The 24,658-nt window shown below is 38.3% G+C and overlaps 1 protein-coding gene across 1 annotated transcript in view; it reads right to left on the bottom strand.

The window, feature by feature from the left end:
- LOC122789830 (putative bifunctional UDP-N-acetylglucosamine transferase and deubiquitinase ALG13) overlaps positions 1–19,764 on the bottom strand; it is a 2,262,889-nt gene extending 2,243,125 nt beyond the window's left edge. The window contains exon 1 of the mRNA XM_044057268.1: positions 19,186–19,764. Coding sequence (XP_043913203.1) covers positions 19,186–19,764 — 579 coding nt within the window. The remainder of the gene's footprint in view (positions 1–19,185) is intronic.
- Between the last annotated feature and the right edge of the window lie 4,894 nt (positions 19,765–24,658).

Here is a 24,658-nt window from a genome sequence, read left to right as displayed (position 1 = left end):
CTGTGACAAGCAATTCCTCACTAAGGGTGTCCCCGCTGATGCCATGGTGGTGGCTGCTGCCACCAAGAAGGAACTTGCAGATCCTTCCGTGCCGTCCATCCTCCTAATAAGGACTCTAGGACCATGGCTAGGTATGTAAGCGGATGTTTTCCTCAGCGACCTTTGCTATGCTCGCTGAATTACCTATGTCACTTCACCAGACTCCAGAGGGATATCCTTAAGGAGCTGGGTGAAGTAGTACAGGATCCTACAGCTGCAGGAGCTCAAGAAAAATTGCTTCGCAGCTAGGAACCCTTAATTCCATTGCAAACTCCTCCATGCGGCTAATATCATATGCTGCTGATGGAGCGAGTAGAGCCGCAGGTACAGGTGTGGCTCTTAGACGCCAAGCCTGGATGCGGCTATGTGACTTTGCAGATCCCTTCAAGGCATCCTTCACGAATTCTCCCTTTGATGGGTCAGCTTTGTTTGGCCCTTAGGTGAAGGAAACTTTGACCAGGTGCGAGCAGGACGGCAAGACTCTTTCTGCTGTAGGAGTCCGTTTTTCCACCCCTTCTAGACCTTACCCCAAAGGACAGAAAGGTGGAAAAATGTGGTTCCGCAAATCCCAAGGAGTCACGCCGGATTCACGTGGTCAGTTTACCCCTAGAGGCAGAGGGGGTAACAACAACAGACGCTGCTCTAGAGGCAGAGAGGGTCCAAAAAACCAGGGAAACAGAGAGCCTCTCTCTGACAAGCCCTTTCAGCATCCCTGAGATGTTGCCCAGCTGTCCCTCCTTGGAGGCAGTCGGGGGAAGATTATCACTGTACCCAGAAGCCTGGCATTCCCTCACTTAAGACAGATGGGTACAGTCGATCATATCCAAGGGTTATATAATTCCTTTCGAGGAAAGTCCTTTCCCCTCAAATTCCCTTCCAGATGTACCACCCGGTCTAAGGGAAATTGCAGAGTTAGAAGTCTCAAAACTGCTGCAAAAAAGAGCCATTCAGCCAGTTACAACAGACCATTCCGAGCCCGGAATCTACTCAAGGTTCTTTTTGGTCCCCAAAAAGACGGGAGACTGGAGACCAATATTGATCTCAGCAGACTCAACAAGTCTGTGAGGAAGACAAGATTCCGAATGGTCACTCTTCAGTCAATTCTGCCCTTCTTACAGAAGGACAACTGGATGTGCTCAATAGATCTTCAGGATGCGTACTATCACATCAAAATTCACAGACGCCCAGGAGATTTCTCCGCTCGGCTGGGGTCCAGTCATTTCCAGTTCAGAGCCCTGCCCTTTGGTCTCACTACAGCCCCCAGAGTGTTCACCAAATGCATGGCAGTGGTCATGGCTCACCTGAGACGTCAAGGATTCCAGGTGTTTCCGTGATCTCGACGACTGGCTCCTGTCAGCCACCACCAGGCATCAGCTTATACAAGCCAGGGATTACACAATAAATCTTTGTTCTCATTTGGGCATCTCGATCAACTTCGAAAAGTCATCCTTATCGCCCTGCCAGTCTATTACCTTCATAGGCGCAAACTTAAACACTATTCGGATGTCAGCTACCCTTACAGATCAAAGAGTTTCAGACATTCAGAGTCATGTCAGGATCATTCTGGCCAACAAGAAAGTACAGGCCAGAATGGTTCTAAAGGTATTAGGCCTCATGGCTGCGGCCATTACTCTTCTTCCCCTGGCTCGATTCTACATGCGCCTTCTTCAGTGGATGCTGTTCACACAGTGGTCGTACCAACAACTTCCTATGCGTCACCAGATTCTGGTGACACAGACTTGCAAAGATCATCTTGCTTGGTGGATCACATCTCCTCAGGTTCACCAAGGCAGGTACGTTGTACCCCCATCCCCGATAGCCACTGTCACCACGGATGCCTCCCTGATCGGGTGGGGGGGGTCATTATCAGGGCAGGGTGGTTCATGGGACGTGGCAGCCGTTAGAGTACCATCTGCACATAAATGTCCTGGAGATGAGAGCAGTGCTTTTAACGTTGCAAGCCCTCAACGACTTTCTTCCCGTAGGGACAATTGCAGTCCGCACAGACAACATGTCTGTAGTTTGGTATATCAACAAACAGGGCGGAACCAAGTCCTACCCCTTGTGTCGAGAAGCTCAGACTATGGCAATGGGCGATCTCCTCTCATCGGTTTCTGGTAGCAACGCATATCCCTGGGAAAACCAACATTGTAGCGGACAGATTGAGCAGAGCTATTCTCATGCCTCACGAGTGGTCTCTCAAGCAATCTATAGCGGAAGAGATTTTTCTGGAATGGGGTCGTCCATGTTGCGATCTTTTGCTACTCCCCAAAACAGCAAATGTCCAGACTTCTTCTGTCTCTTCCCTCTACCAGGCCATCCCCCCAGAGACGCTCTGACCCAGTATTGGCCCCAGGGACTTCTTTATGCCTTCCCTCCATTTCCTCTGATCCCTCAAGTTATCCAGAAAGCTACCGCTTTGAGAGCCAAATTGATTCTCATTGCCCCTTACTGGCCTCGACAAGTTTGGTTCCCGTTCCTCCATCACCTTTTGGTGCAGCCGTGGCATCTGGACCCAGTGCCAGATCTTCTGATTCACCAATCGGGTCAGCTGCACCGGTCTATCCCTTCTCTCAACCTCACAGCATGGTTGCTCCACTTCCTTCCTTAGCCAGGCTTCCTTTGATCTCTAACCCAGTTAGAGACATCATAGTAGCTTCGTTAAAATCCTCTACCAGGAGGATTTATACAAGCAAATGGAAACGTTTCTCTTATTGGGCTAAGGCCAAGAATATTGATCCTTTCACTGCCCCTGTTCAGGCAGTCCTGGACTTCTTAGCAGAGATTTTCCATGCAGGCTCCTCTTCTTCCACAGTCAGAGTTCAATTGGCTGCTATCTCCAACTTTCATGTCGGGATAGCAGATCATAATATTATGTCCCATAGGCTCTGCAGGGCCTTCTTGAAAGGAATTTTCCTACTAAAGCCTCCAATCAGGAATCCTCCTCCTCAGTGGGATCTAAATTTAGTGCTGACATCCTTGATTCTTCCCCCTTCGAGCCAGCTGTTTCTTGTTCCCTGAAATTTCTTTCTTGGAAAACTTTATTCCTAGTGGCTATTACATCGCCAGGAGGGTGTCTGAACTTCATGCTCTATCGGTTCGACCCCCCTATTTGGTTTTTCACAAAGACAGAGTATCTTTGAGAACTAATCCAACCTTTCTGCCTAAGGTCGCTTCAAAGACCAATTTGAATCAATCCATTGATCTCCCTGTATTTTTCCCAAACTATTCAGACAGAGCTGAACAAAAGCTACATTATCTTGATGTCCACCGTCAACTTAGATATTATTTGGACAGAACAAAAAAATTTAGAAAATCTGATCAACTTTTTGTTTCCTATGCGGATAATAAAAAAGGCCTTCCTGTTTCTAAAGTGACCTTGTCCAGATGGCTTTCTTCGGTCATCTCTGAAATTTATATGCTCAGGGGAAAACAGCTGTGCTCAAAACCTAAAGCACATTCAACTAGGAGCTTAGCTACTTCTACAGCCTTTCAAGCTAGACTGCCTTTAGACACTATTTGTGCTGCGGCCACTTGGGCCACTCCTCACACTTTTGTTTCCCATTACAAATTGGACTTGGCCTCCAGGGACAGAGCCAGCTTTGGCTCTACAGTCCTCAAGAGTCTGTTCCATTGAGCCACCCAGGATAGAGGTGCTAGGGACGTGGTCCCATCAAGCAAGAATGAAGGCGAGATTGACAACTTAACATTAAGAAGTTATGTACCTACCATAACGTTCCATGTTAGTTGTCTTCTCTCGCCTTCTTTCTTGCGACCCTCCCTCCTTCCCCCTGGCCTGGACAGACCTTGTTATAAGAAATTGTTATGCTGAAGACCTTTCAGACCTGGTCCTTCTTCCATCCTGTAAGTTTTCTTTCTTCCTTTGGGAAGTGTTTTTTGCTTGGTGCTATTGCCCTTTGTCATCAAACGAGATCTGGGTACTTACCGCCTTGCATCATGGGATATGGGGCTGCCTCGAGCTGGTAAAAGTGACTCTCGAGCTTAGCAAGTGCTGAGTCGGAGCCGAGGGATCGGCTCCGAACCCATCAAGCAAGAAAGAAGGCGAGAGAAGACAACTAACATGGAACGTTATGGTAGGTACATAACTTCTTATTTTTACCTCTACCATACAAATAGGCTTTTAACGTGTCCCATAATGTGTATGTTACCTCCCCATTATTAATCTCTACAAATGTATTTATTTCATGTAAAATCCAGTCCTTAAACCCTTTAATTTTTATTATATATGCTGGGTTCTTTGCAGAATTATCAAATCATCATGTTTTACAGTCGGGCTAAAAAGGGCATTATCTGAAAGTGGGTGTGACGTTATTAAAACATTACTTATTTTTGAATAAGAGCTATTCGAAATAAAGACCCCGTCACTGTTCATTTGGGTACCAAATCTAAATGAATAATGGGGATAGCTAAGTGAGCTTACTGATTTTAAATTATATATGTCTCTAAGATTCATTGAAGCAATAAAATATATTACATTTTTTGGATTGTCACTAATTTAAATTTACTAGCTCTAGAAGTATCCCTAGCTGCTAATAAACAATTAAAATCTCCAGCCAGTATAATTTCGCCCTTAGCGTACAATGCAATAGTATCAGGGTATTTATTCATATATCTAGTTCCTAATCCAGATCCAGTAAGAACTAACCAAAGTGTAACATTTCATATTAATTTCTAACACCACCAAATTTAACACTCCATCTTCGTCAGAGAATGTGTTTAAAATTGTAGGGATTGTGGGAGTATTTTTCTACAGTACGAGGGTAATGCTTTTATTTTTGTAGCAGGAGTAAGTATTGTAGAACCATTAAAGGATAGTTTATCTAAATCTTCTTTTAATAAACGAGTCTCTTGCAAAATGATTATGTGCTTTATGCATTTTGATAAACTTAAGCAAACCAGCTCTTTTGCTAGTTTATGCCATTAACACTAAGCGATAAACACTTATAAGTTATCATGCAAGTAAATTGTAATTAGAACATCTATAATAAATTTTATAAACAACCTGAAATATCTTCTAGAATTTATCATGGGTGAATCAAACACTTTAATGACATCGGAAACAAATTTCTATATGCAAATACATACTTGGAACAAAATGATCCAGGTTTCATTAAAATATTAATCAAACCATCCACTTTCCGCATCTCACACTCCCAATTACATCACCATTAGCTTCTGCTTTAAATGTTTGATGTAGAATCAATAATATTTTATTGGGTAACCCATTCAAAAATTAACTTAAAAATAATCATTATTTAATTGCAGTAGGATCAGTTTCAATAGGACTTACAATCAGCCACTCTAAAAATGTTATAATACGAGACCATCTTAAATGGAGTAAATTTGTCTTAAACTATCTGTATTGCATATAAACATTTAAGATCTAATTATTTATAATTGAAATCCATTTGGTTAATTGTTTTCAAGTTGCTACAATTCCTGCTTGGCTGTTCCATTTTGTAATGCTAGATATATATAAGGGTAATAACATTACAATAGTAAACTATATGTGCTATTAGTTAAATATAGGTCTCATTAGCTAACTTCTTAAATGATCAAAGTCCTTAAGGTCACAATATTTAAAAAGAGGCCAAAAATAAGGCCTTTCTATGTTCAATTAAGTACTACCCCTATGTATATTTAAAAGTTTTGGGATAACAGTAATTAAATAGTTCAAGATTTATAAGAAAGGTAACACAATAAGAGAATGGAATGTTAAATCTTTTCTGTTACTTTTACCACCGTCAATATACACAGTCTAGAACATTTACACAACCTGTCTATATAGTTAGGAGTAAATCTTATCTAAACTACAATCAAAACTTACAAGCTAACAAATCTAAATATGAAATTGAGAACTGAAACTTCAAGTGTATTACATTAACTGTTTCTCTTGTAAGAAATTGAGGTATATAAATTAGGCTATTTAACTAGAAGTCTAACAATAGGGTTCTTTGTGTTATTGCACCCATTTCTGCAAAAGATATTTCTACTGTGATGGTCTCCACAGTCACTACCAGAACCTGAAAACTTGTTAGTTTGAAGACTAAATGCTTCACCCTCCCCCCTTTATAAATGTATATAGTATATTTTACCAACTGTAGTGTGCGATAAACTGGAAGAGCGAGAGAGGAGAAAAAAGCAGCATAAAGACATATTCAAATAATAGTTGTATTATTTTTAAGTATATGGCAAGTTTAGCAACCACCTTCTGCAATTATAATCATTTACCATTTTAGTGTGCCCTAAAGCAAAGTTTAAGTTGAGCATGTTGTTGTTTATAACATTTACTATTATATCACCTCAAAGTATTTAGATACATTTGTAATTATAGTGAAAGAAGATTAAGTACACAATTAAATATCAGCATTTAATTCATAGGCTGCCTTTTGAGATCATGCCATTAATCTAGGCAAGTGAAATCAAAGTTGCTTTCATTATTTAAATACTCCTATGTTATAGGCAGCAAACGTTTTTCAGATTCATTAAATTAGAGTTTATAATTTCTTATTTTTTATGATATCCCTTCTGCTCGTTCTTTTCTCTCCCACCCTCTCCCATCCCCTCTTCTCTAGTCAGCAATTAATTTTTAGATAGCCTTAGTGTATATGACAAAATTCAGTGTTAAATCCAAAATCAGGTTGGAAAAACCAGCAACACAGTCCGAGAAGGGTCAAGGAACACTATTTATTCCACTGTTTCAGTGTTAAGCAGACATTGTACAATAAGGCCATTATATTGGCTTTAATATTACCATTGCTATCAGTTCCTTGCTTCTTTCAGTACTTTATTAATCAAAGTACCTGTTATAGTCAATCTGTTGCATGACCGAGTCTGGTTACATCTCCCTCTCTGCATTCTGATGCTGTACATGAGATAAAAGGTTACATGTCACTTCTGATCGCAGTTTCTTACAGCTGACTTCATGAGAGCATCACGAGCATCTTTTATTAAGGTACGCAAATTCAAAATGACTCGCAAAAGCTTCTAACAACTTTCTGGCTGGAAATACATGACTGAAGGTGCCTTTGTACTTTTCTAAGAGAAAAACAAGAGCTCGAGCTAACTTAAAAAAAAAAAAAAAAAAAAAAAAAACTGACAACCAACCAAATCAGCAGAACCATCCCTTCACCTCCGTTTGCCATTAAAGCACACACAGTGCTTTTCAAAGAAGTTAATTAACATGAAACAGCTCTCATCTCCAAACTTCACCCAAATAAGTAATCAGATGAACAAATGCAACAAAGCCATAAGCACACTGCAAATATACTTCTCATGCAATCAGGGAAAAGCACCACTTTTACTTTTACCACATACTACATCCAAAAAACTCATTCCAATCACAGCAATTCCAAATCAAAGTGATAACAGAAAAGGGAAAGGGGAAAGAAATAATTGTAGATTCCCACAAGAGAAGATAGTAAAAGAAATATTCAACTAACCATTCATCACAAAGATCACAACATGTAGAAATATTTATGCACTTTTGTTAATTAACTATAGCCCTCTTCATAACTATCAGTAGGCTTGTATATCTAGCGAGTATTTTTACATTAACCTATCATTTACACATAATGCAGTTCACTTATAGCACAACAAAACAATAATATTGCTAATAAACTTTATAGCCTAACAGAGCCAAATAGACTAGTAGATGATCTAGATTAATCAGAAAATACTGCCAAATTGTATAAACAATATAGAAAAAAAATACATAAGCATAAAAATGACTCTCTACCTTGTTGAAATTTCCCAGAAGTATACCAGGTAGTGGAATGTTAGAGTTGAACCTAGCCACTGGGGATGCAGAAGCCAGTGCATTTCTTTGTGCCGGTCCCAAGCCCTGATAAATGGGGAGGGTTCCGTCAGGAAGGGCATCCGGCGTAAAACTTCGCCAAATCATTTCATGCAGTCACCAATAAACATTTTCATACCGGATCTGTCGGGCCCGGATTAACAATGACCGCCACCAGTACTGTTAGCCTACAAGGTGCTGGCGGAAATTGGGCTATTGTTGGCCGGAGGAGAAGAGTTGAAAGACGTGGCCGAAGGCAGGAAGAGAAAGGCTAGGACTGTGGTAGTGAGGGTCGGAACTTTGAATGTTGGCAGTATGACTGGTATAGGGAGAGAGCTAGTTGATATGATGGACAGAAGGAAGGTTGGTATATTGTGTGTGCAAGAGACCAGATGGAAGGGGAATAAGGCTAGGTGTAGTGGAGGTGGGTTCAAATTGTTTTATCATGGTGTGGATGGGAGGAGAAATGGCGTAGGAGTTATTCTGAAGGAACAGTATGCTAAGAGTGTTTTGGAGGTGAAGAGTGTCTGATATTGATGTTTATGAAGCTGGAAATTCATGGTGTAATGATGAATGTTAGTGTATATGCTCCACAAGTTGGGTGTGCAATGGATGAGAGAGAACTTTTGGAGTGAATTGGATGAAGTGGTGATGACTGTACCCAAGGGTGAGAGAGAGGTGATTGGAGCAGATTTCAATGGGCATGTTGGTGAAGGGAACAGAGGGGATGAGGAAGTGATGGGTAGGTATGGTGGTAAACAAAGGAATGCAGAAGGTCAGATGGTAGTGGATTTTGCGAAAAGGATGGACATGGCTGTGGTGAATACATATTTTAACAAGAGGGAGTAGCATAGGGTGACATACAAGAGTGGAGGAAGATGCGCACAGATGGATTATATCTTATGTAGGAGGGCCAGTTTGAAGGAGATTGGAGACTAAAGTGGTGACCGGAGAAACTGTAGTTAGGCAGCATAGGATGGTGGTTTGTAGGATGATGTTGGTGATCAAGAAGAGTGTGAGGGCAGCACCAAGGATCAAATGGTGGAAATTGAAAAAGGGTAATTGTGAGGTGGAGTTCAGGGATGAGTTAAGGCAGGCACTGGGTGGTAATGAAGAGTTACCAAATAGCTGGGTAACTACAGCAGAGCTAGTAAGGGAGACTGCTAGAAAGGTGCTTGGTATCACATCCGGACAGAGGAAGGATGACAAGGAGACATGGTGGAATGAGGAAGTACAGGAGAGCATACAGAGAAAGAGGTTGGCAAAGAAGTGGGATTGTCAGAGAGATGAAGAAAGTAGACAGGAGTATAAGGAAATGAGGTGCATGGCAATGAGAGAGGTGGCGAAGGCTAAGGATAAGGCATATGAAGAGTTGTATGAAAGGTTGGACACTAAGGAGGGATAAAAGGACCTGTACCAATTGGCTAGACAGAGGGACCAAGCTAGGAAAGATGTGCAGCAGGTAAAGGTGATAAAGGATAATGAGGGAAACACAAGCGAGGAGAGTGTGTTGAGGAGATGGAAAGTATTTTGAGGGGTTGATGAATGAAGGGAATGAGGGAGAGAAGGTTGGATGATGTAGGGATAGTGAATCATGAAGTACAATGGATTAGCAAGGAGGAAGTAAGGATATCTATGAAGAGAATGAAGAATGGAAAGGCTGTTGGCCCAGATGACATACCTATGGAAGCATGGAGGTGTTTAAATGAAATGGCAGTGGAGTTTTTAACCAGATTGTTTAATGAAGTCTTGGAAAGTAAGAGGATGCCTGAGGAATGGAGAAAGTGTTTTGGTACCGATTTTTAAGAAGGGTGATGTGCAGAGCTGTAGTAACTACAGAGGGATTAAATTGATCAGTCATAGCATGAAGTTATGGGAAAGTAGTGGAAGCAAGGTCAAGAAGGGACGTGATGATTAGTGATCAGCAGTATGGTTTCATGCCAGGAAAGAGTACTACAGATGCGATCTTTGCTCTGAGTGTTGCTGGATAAGTACAGAGAATGTCAGGAGTTGCACTGTGTTTTTGTAGACTTAGTGAAAGCATATGACAGGGTGCCTAGGGAGGAGTTGTGGTATTGTATGAGGAAGTCAGGAGTGTCAGAAAAGTATGCAAGAGTGGTACAGGATATGTACGAGGGTAGTGACAGTGGTGAGGTCTGCGGTGGGAGTGACGGATGAGTTTAAGGTGGAGGTGGGGTTACATCAAGGATCAGCTCTGAGCCATTTCTTATTTGCAGTGGTGATGGACATGTTGACAGACGAGATCAGACAGGAGTCCCCATGGACTATGATGTTTGCAGATGACATTGTGATCTGTAGTGAGAGTAGGGAACAGGTGGAGGAGACCCTGGAGTGATGGAGATATGCTCTAGAGAGAAGAGGAATGAAGGTCAGCAGGACTAAGACAGAATATGTGTGTGAATGAGAGGGAAGATAGAGGAATGGTGAGGATGCAAGGAGTAGAGGTGGTGAAGGTGGATGAGTTTAAATACTTGGGGTCAGTAGTTCAGAGTAATGGTGAGTGTGGAAGAGAGGTGAAGAAGAGAGTACAGGCAGGATGGAGTTGGGTGGAGAAGTGTCAGGAGTGATTTATGACAGACTAGTACCTGTAAGAGTGAAAGGGAAGGTCTACAAGAGGGTAGTGAGACCAGCTATGTTATATGGGTTGGAGACAGTGGCATTGACAAAAAGGCAGGAGTTTGAGCTGGATGTGGCAGAATTAAAGATGTTAAGATTTGCACTGGGTGTGACGAGGGTGGACAGGATTAGGAATAAGTATATTAGAGTGTCAGCCCAGGTTGGAAGGTTTGGAGACAGAGAGGCACGATTACGTTGGTTTGGACATGTGCTGAGGAGGGATGCTGAGTATATTGGGAAAAAGATGCTAAGGATAAAGCTACCAGGTAACAGGAAAAGAGGAAGGCCTAAGATAAGGTTTATGGATGTGGTGAGAGGACATGCAGGTGGTTGGTGTGTGAGAGCAAGATGCAGAGAACAGGAAGAAATGGAAACAGGTGATCTTCTGTGGTGACCCCTAACTGGAACAGCCGAAAGAAGATGATGATGATTCATATTTATTTGTCCTTTAATTTTTTATTAGCTCCTTCTGTTAGAAGAGTACAGAAGAGGGGAGAGAGATCACCAAAATACTCGGATGTGATAAAAGCAATATCAGAACAGACCAGGATCTATCATACACTATTGCAAATAAACTTAAGATATCAGCATAGGCAGAAAAACGTAGAAGATATGCAGATAAATATAAAGGAAAAGTACAAAATAAGCAATTTATGGATGACCCAATTTAGGAAGCAAGGCAAACGGAATAAAAATGCCACAAAAAAGAAGAAAGACACATTTTTGAGAAATAGCTATGAAAATGCTGTGGAATATGACAAAGATGCTGAATTGGATAGAACAGTAAAAGAAAGCATAACTAGTTCAAATGTACAGGATATGAAATGGGATGAAGAAATGGCCACAGAAATTGATACAAAGTTAAGAAAAGTTCTTAATTGGAAACCCCCAGACCCAGATGAAATACCTAACTGCTAGCTAAAAGTGTTAACATCGTTATATGGAAACTAAGTCCTGAGTAAGAACTATTTACATGTGCACCCCATATAGATGCCAGCCCGGTTAACAACAGGAAAATTTATACTCATCCTTAAGAGTGAACCTGCAAGATATCCTAAAAACTATAGACCAGTAACATGCCTTCCAACAATGTATAAACTATACTCTGGTATTGATGCCGACAGAAAAGAACAAAGAAAAGAAAACTCAACCATGGCAATATAACAAAAGGCTAACTAAAGAAAGTCATATGGAAAGAATCATTTGTTGTTGGTCATAATGTAGAGTTTAAAAAGGGGAACAATCTAAGTACGGCATGCATATACTACAAAAAGGCATTTGACAGCATCACACATTCATGGATAAAAGAGTGCTTACAAATGTATAAGTTGCACCTTTAAATGATTGATTACATACCAGTGCCCATGAAAGTGGCAAATCATGTTGCAGCTAAGTCATGATAAAGGACAATTTTTCATCCCAGGGATAAAAATTCAAAGGGGGATATTCTAGGGTGACTCTTTATCACTGCTGCTCTCTTCTCTTGCCCTTAATCCATGAAGTTGTCTAACAGATTTAGGTCATGGTTACAACTTGGGTCCTACAAAACAACAAAGTGCAAAGACTTATCTTTTTGTGGATTATTTAAAATGTATAGTTCATCAGGTGAGGATCTGAAAGTACAACTGCAAGTGGTCAAAACTTTCAGATTAGAATGTCATTTAGTCTTGACAAATGTGCAAAAGCAACCTTTAAAGCAGGAAAGCTGCTGCTGCAAGAAAATAGTCTAGGACAGGAATGTGATATAAAGGAACTTGAGCAGGAGGAATTGTATCAATATTTGGGAACTGATGGACTGACAATAAAACATGAACAAATGTGAATAAAAGCTAGTAGGGAATATTTTAGAAGACTAAAATTAATACTGAAAATAGCCCTGACATATAGTAACAAAGTCCATGCTATAAACCAATTTCCTCTTTCTGTTTCAACTTAATTTTGGGGTGATTGCCAGCAAAATGTATTGGATGAGTTGGACTAAAATCATGAAAAATGCTTATCAAATAATTTATAAAAATCGGTGTATACCAAAATTATTTATTCCCTGTTCTGAAGGAGGTATAGACCTCCTCAAAATTGATTACATGTATAGATCTGCATTTGTAGGACTGCATGCATATCAGTTGAGCTCACAAGAAAGTTTTAAACCATGAGGAGAACACGTCTAAGATGACTTCCTGCTTAGTTTATGCCTGCTTAGTTTAGCAGAAGCATATCAGTGTCATGCAGGAATGGAGATCAAACCAGAAGTAGGCAAAAATCAGGCATCAATTGAATGTGCCAAAAAAAAAAAAAACTAAAAAAGAATATAAGGTGAATGATCAGATGAGAAGACAAGAAATGTGGAAAATGCATAAATATAGTTGCAAGTACAGAAAACTCATGGAACAACCTCGTATCGATCAGGGTTTGATGCAGGAATGGTTAAGGAGAAATGAATTTAAACCAAAAGATGAAAGGTTAATATTGGTGGTCCAGGATAGTAGACTATGTACACGTTGGTTTACAAAATCTATTGAACATGTTGGAGAAAGACAAATGCAGGTTTTGTAAAACAGAATTGGAAACAGTCGCACATCTTGTTGCTGGGTATGATATGCTAATAGCAGAATAGCCTGTATACTGAAAGGCATACTAATATGGCAAGACTGTTGCATTGGGAATTATGCAAATATATTATTGAAGTAGATGAGAAGCATTGGAAACATGAGACACAAAGCATTATAGAAAATGCTAAAGTTTAGATCACATGGGATCACCCATTACCAACAGTTCAGAAAACAGATGCAAGAAAACTAGGGTAGCAGTCCATGAAAAGAATACAAAAGAAACATGATCAATGAAATAGAGACACAAAGTAATAAAATACCAGGATGTGCAGAAAGAAATGAGGGCAATGTGAAAGAATGATACCCAAACAGTTCCAGTAGTAGTAGGAGCAATGGGTCTCATAAAAAAGAATTTAGTCATATTTAGATAGGTTACTGGTGCATGTAACTCCATATGAATTGCAAGAGGAGTCAATTCTAGCCACATTGTAGATGCTGTGAAGTGCACTTTTGGCTAATTTCTAAGATTGACACTATACTAATTTCATGAAAATTAATCAAACTTTGACTTAGGAATGGGGTCCGTTCCCATCATGGATTAGAAACCCAAAATACTTAGAGAAATTAAAGTGAGAAATTATATAGGAATGTGAAATTATATAGGAATGGGAGAAGTACTAAATGGTTAGAGAGATTGCTCTTCCCTTCAGAGAGATTGCTTAGATTAGACCACCAAATTGTATTAAAGCAAGCATTAGTTTAGATATTTTTAAGAGCACCTTGGACATTAATGTGGAAGATTGTTTTGATGGATCCCTATAGTTGATTGAGCTTTCAGAAACTCGAAATGTATATGCCGAGATCATATGACCTAGTTTTTGAAAACTCAAAGCTTTTAGATGGAGATCACAGTACAGCGAGGATTGGGAAATTTACCCTTTTCTTCACTGTAGTGTGATCTCGGAGTTGTTATATATAATTTGCAGGGGGTGTTGGGGGGTACAGCCCCCCTGTATAAATATAAAAAAGTAGATTTTTTTGTGAGGTTTTTTATTTTGATTGAGTTTTTGGAAACTCAATCATATGGTCTCATCCATATGAATTTTGAGTTTCTGAAAACTCGATCATCTGACATAGATATGTTTTGGTGTATTGGCAGGCTAGAAGGGCATTATTGTATTTGGCTGAAATATTTGTGCACATATAAGTATGATCGTTATGTGATAGATTAAATAGTGTATAATTAGAGTTGCTACAGCATTTAGATGTATATTATTAATGTCTGTACTTTTATATTTGTCTTACTGCATTATTCAATAATGCATCTTAGAGCTTTAGTCTCTATTGTACTTTTTTTTTATATGGGAAAAGAAAGTTAATAAAATCTATAGTTGTAGGTATTTGTTATATGTGATTGTATTTGTTTTGGAGCATCTTGCATTTAGGCAGTTTATTAAAATTGTAGCTAAAGTTTGACAGATCAGAAATAGAAGCTCATTCTTAGTCTCATCATGCAGGTTAACAATTTGTGTTCTAGATTTGGGAACACAGGCATGTGGTGTTGATCATTTATTAGCAGGGTTTTGCAGTAGTTGACTGCTGTTTGCAATTTCCAAAATCTAGTATGCCCAAATGAGGTTACCCATATCCTCTGGTACGGTAACCAAGGAGTTGGCTATATCATTTTGGAGTGGAGTGATAGTCCCCTTCAGGGCAGAAGTGTTTGAGTATAAAATTTATTACTAAAACTGTTTTAATCTTGTTTTTTTTATATCTAGATTTTTGAAAATATTTATTTCAAGCTACTGACATTGCACTATAAATTCAAAAAAGCATAATGTGCTTGTTAGTTATAGTGGTTTTGTGAATAAAAAGATATCGGGCAATAGCACGTCTTGACATAACATGGGAAAGGGCTCTAATACTGAAATTTTCAAAAAAAGACTAAAGTATACAGTTTTACCCACAATACATTTGAGTTATTCACATGTTGGTACCCATTCCTTATCAGAAGTACTGACAGTGGTATTGATAAACGTTAGTTACATTTGAGAATTATATGGTAAACTATTTTTAGTAGCATGTTATTTTTGCAGGTGGTACTTTTTTATATTGTTGGTGTCCTTCTGCTATTTGCCTTGTCTCTGGTACTGCTGTAGCTATGATGAGGAGATCAAGGTGTTCTGATAGGATGCCATTCTAATCTCAGGTAGAAACCTATTTCTTTAGTTTGTTTCCTTTCCCCACTACAGAATGTGCAATGGTAATGCATTTCATGCAAGTCTGCTTACATGTAGACATACTTTGTTGCAGACAGCCCTCCTGTGCTCCTCATACTGCTGGTGCTGTGAAGAACACTACTGTTTGTCATGTGCCATACAATCATAACATGAGATATGTTATGAGGTCGTGTCAGTATCTGAATACACTAGATGTTGCTTTGTCATAAGTGTTGCAATGTAGTCTCTGAGATGGTATGACTTGGAAAAGATGGAAAGGATGAATTTCTTTAGGAATTCTCACTTCATGATCTTGGAGATAGCATAAAGAGAGTCTGGCAAGTGGTGAGTTTTTTTTCCTTTAAAAACACTTTCCATTTCTCTGAGTCTGTGTGACCTTAGAGGAAGAATATAGAGTAGTTGTGGAGCAGAGTCTATAGTTCAGAAAAAGCATGGAGTGCAATCCAGCCCTCCCTGAAAAAAAAAAAAATCATTTAGTGTTGTGTATTTTGCTCAGTTTTTTTAAGATGGTATGTTTCTATGATGAGGATGTTTCATTTAGTGTGTTGCATCTTCACCTTCACTCAGGAAGTAGAATTTTTCATTATAGATGCATTGGTCTATCTGGGCCTGAATCTCTGGCTCCCATCATATGCTATAGCCAGACAAAATAAACTTCCCATCATGAAAAAGAAGAGTTCTCAGAATACTGCTTGGTCCTTTTTTCCTATCCCTCTACCACTATAGCATCTAGTCTGCTAAAAGAAACCAGTTCATCCCAATTGAATAGACTTTGTGTGAATAAAGTGTTTTTTTCTATGAGTGTGTTTCCAAAACAAAAAGTGAAGCAAATGTTTGTTAAAAGGAAGTCCTTCTAAACTGTGAACTTTAAAGTTATTGCAGAATGTCATGCTATGATAAAATTACAGATTAAAGAATAAATATCAGATTCTCTAACACATTTTAGAATATTCAGACTAGCAGCTTCTCTGTCTACTGCAGACTGGGCATACTTGCCCCCCACATCAAAAAAGTGTATGGGAATAAAGTGCATAAATTTTACTATATATTCACCCAGTGGGATATACTGATACGCATTTGCTAATCTAGTAAATCACCTTTTCAAATCCATGCTAGTCTGACACATTGTTTTGTAGTACATGGTGTGTGTGTGTATATATATATATATATATATATATAAGTAGAATGCACCATATTGATAATGAAATCAACAAAGTCAGAAGATCATAGAGAAGAATGAAAATAGTAAAACATTGCACAACAAGATGAACAACCGGTATATGGATAATAGCTGTACGAGTACCTCAAAATTAAATCTCATTTATTTGTAACCTTTTGAGTGTGTATTTATGGAATATACAAGTGTTAAAATGTTTGAAAATTTACGGTTATCTGAGTATAGGAAAAAGAATATGATTAAGAACCAAAACTGATAAAGGCAAGATGGCTTATTGTATAGAATGTGTGAAGATTTTTAATGCTGGTACAGAAGACTGGTTAAGTTGAAAGATTAGACCATTTTGTAAAATTTGCAGCATTGATGGTGTAAGAAAATTGTATTTTGTACTTTACTTCAAATGAACTTCAATAAGTTTCAGGGGTTGATGATCATCATTAGATCACTGTTGAATTAGCCTAAGCCTAATAGGTAATGTCCTACCAAGGAGTGGACAACCGGAGAGCTTCCAAAGCTTTAGGGCTCTTCCTATGGTCCCTAACCACTGAACATCTCAAGAAGAGTAGTGTAAAGTCAGAGGCAAGATGACCAAACATTCAAAACTTTCTTGCTGTCAAAATGCCTTCCTTGCTGTGCACTTGAATCAACAGCTTGTGCTTATTTGAGGATGAACCGATAAGGACTCCATTGGGGACTGCCTTCCATTTTTGTCAATTTTTGAGAAGAAAGGCTTATTTTTCTGTCAAAACCTGGGGCTATGGTTTGTGTTTTTGGGGATTGTCATAAATTCTTTCCTCCAAACTTATATTTTTTGTCAGGCAGTAAGTTTGACTTAAACAGCAGGAAAAAGAACCAACTATATTGTCAACAAAAAAACCAATGAGTGAGTCCCAGCTCTACTTTCAAAGTCTGGATAAATTTATTAATAAACTTCACTATATTTACAAAGTTAATTTTCAGTCTCTCTAGCGCCTCTGCCAACAGCCTTTTTAGAGTAAAAAGTTAACAGTCACTAAAAAAACACTTATATACACTTGTAAAACATTTAATTACATTCAATTAAACTGTTCAATTAAAACATGAAAAACTGAAAAATTTAAAGATATAGCCTTAAATAAGGCTTTGCCAATTACATTCCCTATTTAAACCATACGGAACCAAAGTACCATATTTCATAATTAGAACAGATTCCTTCTGTCTTAGTACATTTTTCTGATAATCAACATTATTAAAATGAAGTGGTACATGTTCTAAAACTGTTGTTTTCATACAACTAATATCCCCACCATGACATAAATTAAAATGTTCTGCAATGGGACTAGTTAGTTTTTTATTCTTTACATCTCTAACATGTTCTTTTATTCTGTCTGCCAACATTCTCTTTGTTTCACCAATGTAATATTTATTACATGTACAAAAAATAACATAAATTAATCCCTTACTTCTACATGTATATTTGGCCCTAACAGTGAAATTCTTTCCATTAATTTTTTCTACTTCAGTTACTATATATTTACACCCTGAACAGCTGCCACATGGAAAAGTTCCTAACTCTTTCATATTATTAACTACATGAATTTTAGGTTGTTTAAAGATACTATGGACTAGAAAGTCCCTAATACTTTTAGCTTTTTTGTATGAAACAATCAATTTAGTATTTTTTAAGGAATCAACTTCATTCTTAATAACATTCCAATATTGTCTAATTCATTCATAAGAGAAAATTGTATATTTTGTCACAAAAAATATTTTTTCATTTACTGTATATTTATTATATCTATGTTTATTGTATTCTCCATCATTTATTTTTATATGAAAACTCTCTAAACACTTTTATAATACTATTTTTAACTGCAGTGACATCATAACCCCTATTAATAAATAACTTGGCCATTCTGAGACTCATCAAAAGCTAAATTAACATCAGAATTAAGTCTTTTTATTCTAGTAAACTCTCCAAAGGGAATGCTTTTTAAAGTATGTATCGGATGACAGCTACTCCCACACATTTTCCAACTAATTTCATCAAATTTTCTATGTATACTGGTGTGTATGAACTGGTTATTAACACCTTTAAGAGAAATATCCAAGAAATCAATTTCAGAACCTATCTGTACATCACCAAATTTTATACCATATTGGTTAATATTTAATTTATGTATAAATTGATCAGAAATTTCATAACCATCTTTACAAATAAAAATAAGGTCATCAATAAATCTATAATATTTTATAACGTGTATTAAAAAAATGTAATTTAAATAAAAATTCATTTTCAAACATCCCCATAAATAGATTAGCATAAGCTGGAGCGAATGCTGCTCCCGTCGCTGTTCCGGTTAATTGCTTATATAATTTACCATTAAATTCAAAAACATTATTTTTTAAACAAAATTCTACCATTTCTAATACATAGTGGGTTTTAGGACAATCACTCAAAAAGAACTTAATAGCTTCTAATCCCCAAAAATGGGAGATATTTGTATATAGACTCTCTACGTCAGCAGTAATAAAGTACATTCCTTCCTCCCAACATATGCTTTTAATATTTTGAAGGAAGTCGTAAGAGTCTTTAATATAGGAAGGTAATGTCAAAACTTTATTAATTAATATTTCATGTAATAAAGTACACATGTTATATGTAAAACAGCCATGGGCTGACACAATTGGACGGCCGGGAGGGCTATCTAAATTTTTGTGTACCTTCGGCAGACAAAAAAATCTTGCCATTTGTGTATTTTTAATTATTTTTTGGTCAACATCAGACTTTGTAAAATAATGTAACCTAATTCCTTTCTGTAATAAATTCATAAAGTCAATTTCTGCTTTCTTTATGTATGTTACATCGGTCTCAAGATATACATCTTTGTTGCCAAGATGTTTCATACACATCTCATAATAATCACAAGCATTTAATATGACCAGTTTTCCCCCTTTATCTGAGGGCTTAAAAATTATGTTCTCATTCTTACTAAGTGCTCGTAATTTATTCCACTCTATTTTAGTCAAATTATAGTGATGTATCTGTTTCAAAAAACATTCTAGTTCTTTTTCCACCATTAAGTTTAATACACATTCAAATTTTTGTATTAATGCATTTTTATATGGAGGTAAAAAAGAGCTATTAGATTTTAACCTACTTGTATTAAAAGTGTTATATGCATTAATTATATCCTCATTATCTGATGTGCAAGAGTAAAAACTCTCGTCACTCTCTACATCACTATTAAATATTTCCACAGTAGAACTGTTAACATTAGTGGAAAGACAAGAGGTATGTCTACAAAAATATTCTCTAAGATTCATTTTACGAAATAGTTCCGTTTTTAATTTATATTTTTTTGGAAAGCAAGTAGGAACAAATTTCAGCCCCTTTTCCAAAATACCCATTTCAACACTATCCAACACATAATTGGACAAATTAATTACATAATTAACTACAGTTTCATTATTAAATTCAAGCCCATCTACCTCTTTTAAAATGTCCATCGCCCGAGTCTCTATGGCGTTCTGAGTTATTCCAGCCTCTTTTCCTGGTGTTCGTATATTGTCCATTGAAATTTGAGAATGTCTTCTGGAAACCTTCCGAATTCGCGGCTCCTGGCAGTTCAGGAAAGTTCTCTCTATCATCTTCTTCCCACGATGACGCGCCACTCTCACCAGACAGGAAGCCTTTGCTTTTATACGCTTCAGACACCGGATTTCCTCTCTGGAACGTAACAGCCTTCTTTCTAATTCTCTGGTTGTTAGTGAACACAAACAGTTTTAGAACATGTACCACTTCATTTTAATAATGTTGATTATCAGAAAAATGTACTAAGACAGAAGGAATCTGTTCTAATTATGAAATATGGTACTTTGGTTCCGTATGGTTTAAATAGGGAATGTAATTGGCAAAGCCTTATTTAAGGCTATATCTTTAAATTTTTCAGTTTTTCATGTTTTAATTGAAAAACAGTTTAATTGAATATAATTAGATGTTTTACAAGTGTATACAAGTGGTTTTTTAGTGACTTAACTTTTTACTCTAAAAAGGCTGTTGGCCGAGGCGCTAGAGAGACTGAAAATTAACTTTGTAAATATAAAGTTTATTAATAAATTTATCCAGACTTTGAAAGTAGAGCTGGGACTCACTCATTGTTTTTTTTTGTTGTTGACAAAGTAAGTTTGACTTACCAAGGCTCCATAACCCATTTCTCAGATACTTTTTTTGGTAGACATAGTCCCAGCTCTTTAGCTGTTCCCTCACCAATCCACAAGAAGAGAATAAAGTTGTAAGGAAGACTTTGGTCTTGACCCTGACTTCCTCTTCACCTTCATCTCAGCCTATGAGGACTAAGTTGTTGTGGCCATGTTGGGTTCTTCAGGCAACTCAATAGTTTTTCTTAGTCCATTGGGAAGATGCCAAGGACATTGAGGTGTAGGCATGCCCTCTGTGGCTTTTATTCTGTCCTATTTGAGCAAGGAAAAGCATTCCTGTCAGTGTCAGAGGGAGCAACATCATTCCTTCATGCTGCTGCTCTCAGGAGCTTGATTCACAGGAAAAAGATCAGTCTTTAGGGTGTCTTAGTAGCAGGGTGTCTCAGGAAAAGAAAACAGTTAGGCATTTTTCTTCACCTGTCACCCAGGGCGACCAAGAAATATTGACTTGGCTTTGCTAAAGGCTTATTTAAAGCCTGTCAGCCTTTACATTCTGAGTGTTTGCTTCATTTTGAAAAGAAAATACTTTTTCTTTCTCATAGGTTCATAGGCAAGCTCCGAGGCTAGCTTCCCTTGCGAGATATTTTAAGCCTAGCCAATTTCCTCCAAAGGTGAGAATCAAACCCTGTACCTTGTGTATGTGAGGAAAGCACAGTAGACATTATGCCAACCCTTAACCCACCTCTCAGACTGATTCTTCATTTGAGGGACAGAAGTTACTGTGTAGCTTAAGTTCCAGCTCCACAACATGGAGAGACCGACTCTGAAGAAAGGTTTTCTTCAGATTCCCCACCTGAAGAGTTGTCTTTTTTTCGTATACTATTACCAAAATGGAGTTATTTCATTGGAAACATAAAGAAATACCAGAGTCCTAGCAAAAATATTATGAATTGTTATAGGTGGATTTTCATCAGCCTGCAACAGTTTCTCTTATTTTGCCAACCTTAGAGGACACCTGCCCCCATCAAATCAGATAAATTATATAAGGCACACCAGATTCATAAATGTTTTATTTCCTAGGTCTAACCCTGCATTGATTTCTCTGACAAAACTGTATACTGACAACTAACCCTACTTCATCTTACAAAGATTGAAAGATTCTTGACAAGAAAGATTATACCTATTATACCTTAGACTTCAATACAGTGAATTATCAGGCTCACATGTTTTTCTGCTGACTTCCTTTGAAAATGAGAATGTTAGTTGCTGACTTCCTTTATTCAGTGAGTGATGTCTCTGAATTGTTTATTATCTTCTCCAAGTCTCAGATAATCAAATCCTCTCTCAAACTTTCTTATAACAGTGCTGATGCTGTTTCTAGAGTAGCTGCCACTGGGTCAGAAATGAGAAGATTTTACTGGCTATATTCTCAGAATTTACCAGAGGATGTCAAAGGATTTTCTGAATGATCACTGATAAAGAGGTATTCACTGGCCTTTCCTCTGTTGAGGTTCCAAAAAGATTTGATGAAAAGGGAAAGTAGTTTCAGAGGGTTAGAGGTTTTTTCAACCCTCCATGTGAAAAAAACAATAGAAGCTTTCATTCATTTCGGTTCCTTTTATAAGAAATGGAATAAACAAATCTAGCAAAGTACAGACAAAATTTCTGAAAGCAGTGGCACAAAAAAGAAGATCCTTCCAAAACCAAGGACAATCTAAAGAAATCAGACTGACTGTTGGTCCCATTATGCTTTCCCCCTCCCCATCCTGCCATTACAGTAAAGATTTCCCAAAGTCTAGGTCTTCACCTCTCTCTGAAGTACCAGATGACTTTAGATACTTGGATTATGAGAATCATTCAAAAAGGGTACAACTTAGTGTGATTCCCATCTTCCTTATCAAGGGATTCCTCTACATCCATCCAATCAACTTTTCCCCTGTCCTATATCAAGTGCTATCTCTCATGAGGTTATAACCCCCCCCCCCAGATCAGTAGGGAGGGGTTCAAGTCAAGCATCTGTCCGGTGTCAAAGGAGGAACTTGGAAACCTGTTCTAGACCTTGCTTTTCTGAACCTTCATACTGAAATCCCAAAATTCAAAATCCTCTCACTATAGTCTGTTACCTCTCATTCCTCCTCTCACTTTTAAGTAACACTATATTTAAAAGATTGACAATCACATTCCAGCTCTCAAAGATTTCAGATGCTTATGTTTTTCTCTGTATGGTTTTTCATTTTCAGTTCTCTGCTTTACCCTTTGGATTGTCAACAGGTCCAGGAGTGTTTAAAAAAGCATCTGGTCCTTTTAATAGACCATTTCAGGTTACAGGGCACAAACATTTTTTTTTTACATATTTAGAAGACGGACATGATTTTGCAGATTTTGCAAAAAAAAAAAAAAACACACACACTTTTCTCAGCATGTGATTGCAAATGACCACAGAGAAATCTTCTTATAGGTTCACAGGAGGTTACTAGGCTAGTGGCCCTAGAGCCTTTAAAAGCCAAGCCATTTTACCCCATCTGTCCTTATTGAGTGAAAATATTTTGCAGAGCTAGTCTGGGGTCAACACGGACTCTCCTTGTCCATGAAGGGACATAGATGCCACCCCCAGAGTGAATTTGCAGTCTCCCATCTACTTGTCCAGGTTGCAGTTGAATATGGTCAGTGAGGAGCTCTGCTTCACGTGAATTGTAACTTTGCTCCAGTGGAGCGGCAGTCTCTGGGAGACATATTAGTCTCTCCAGCATGTTCTGTTAATGCCGCAGGCTAGGTTAAGATCCCTAAAGTGAGTGAATCTTGTGCTGTTAGATTTGTGTATGTGAAGCATGTCCATTAAGGCAGGGTCAGAGACTGCCCTGCATGCCAGGCACAAGTCTCCTCTTAACAGCCTACATGATGTAGAATATAATGGCAGGGCTTCTAGTCTATCCATGTACATCATGGTGTGGAGGCAATGTATTTTCTTGGTGAGGAATCTTTGTGGTCTCTACAGCTGCTGCATGTGTTTGTTGAGGTACTTGCAAAAAGAAGCAGTGTACTCTTAGTGGTCTGATGAGGGGATGAGTACAGTGGAGGCTATATGATCCTTAGACCTGGATGCAATGCCAACATTTGAGGTGTGCAAAGTAGAATGCTTTCCTTACCACGAGGAAACTTGGTGGCTGAAGTTCAGATTGCTATCTACCTGTGCTCCTAGGTTTTGCACCACTGGGTTTGAGCTCATAGGGTGTTTCTCAATACTGTAGTTAGCAGGGAATTCTAATTTGCTGAAGGGAATAATAATGCACTATTTTGCATTAGTTTTAGACCGTGGCTTTGGCATCAGTCATTTATTTGTTAGCCCTTCCAGTAGTATATCAACATCATTGGGGGACTTGATTGCACCCAATTTTGTAATAGTCAGTGAACTGAGAAGTAGATTCCAAACAGTAAAGGATCCAGCACAGAACCTTGTGGTACGCCCCTGGTTATGAGTCCACTGGTAGAGGTGGAGTCGCCAACTTTGACAGTATATATTCTGTTGGTAAGCCAATTCACTACTCATCTAGTGATGTAAGGTTAATCCCGAACTGGGAGAGTTTATCAATGATACCCAAGTGGGAGATTGTGTCAAAGGCCATGGCCCAGGTCAAGATAGGTGGTATGCACTGTCTTGCGTTCATCCAGGGTTTTGGTGAATTTCTTGAAGATCACCAGGTTTAATAAGCATGCTCTACCCTTAATGAAGCCAGTTGGGTTGGGTGTAGAGTTTGAAAATCACCTGTGTTCTTGTTGATAAGGTCCATGATGATTCTTTGTATGGCCTTGCAGTTGAAACTGGTTAGACTTGCAGGTCTATAGTTCCCAGGGTCTGTTCATGTCCCCACTTTGTGCAAGGGGATAACTGTTGTTCTCCACTCTGCTGGAACAAAAACAGTTCTCAGGCTATGGTTAAAGAGAGCACTAAGTGGGTCTGCTAGGTCCTGTTTTAGATTGCTTAATAAGCATCCTGGGATGCTAGCTGGTCCCACTGAGGCTGTGCTTTTTGCCTTGAAGAGCACAGAAGAGCTTGATCTCT

Source organism: Protopterus annectens, chromosome 15.part0 (assembly GCF_019279795.1).
Source record: "Protopterus annectens isolate FY-2018-M chromosome 15.part0, PAN1.0, whole genome shotgun sequence".
In the NCBI taxonomy this organism is placed as follows: domain Eukaryota; kingdom Metazoa; phylum Chordata; order Ceratodontiformes; family Protopteridae; genus Protopterus; species Protopterus annectens.
Note: the sequence above shows the minus strand (reverse complement) of the source record. Positions and strands in the feature narration are given on the sequence as shown.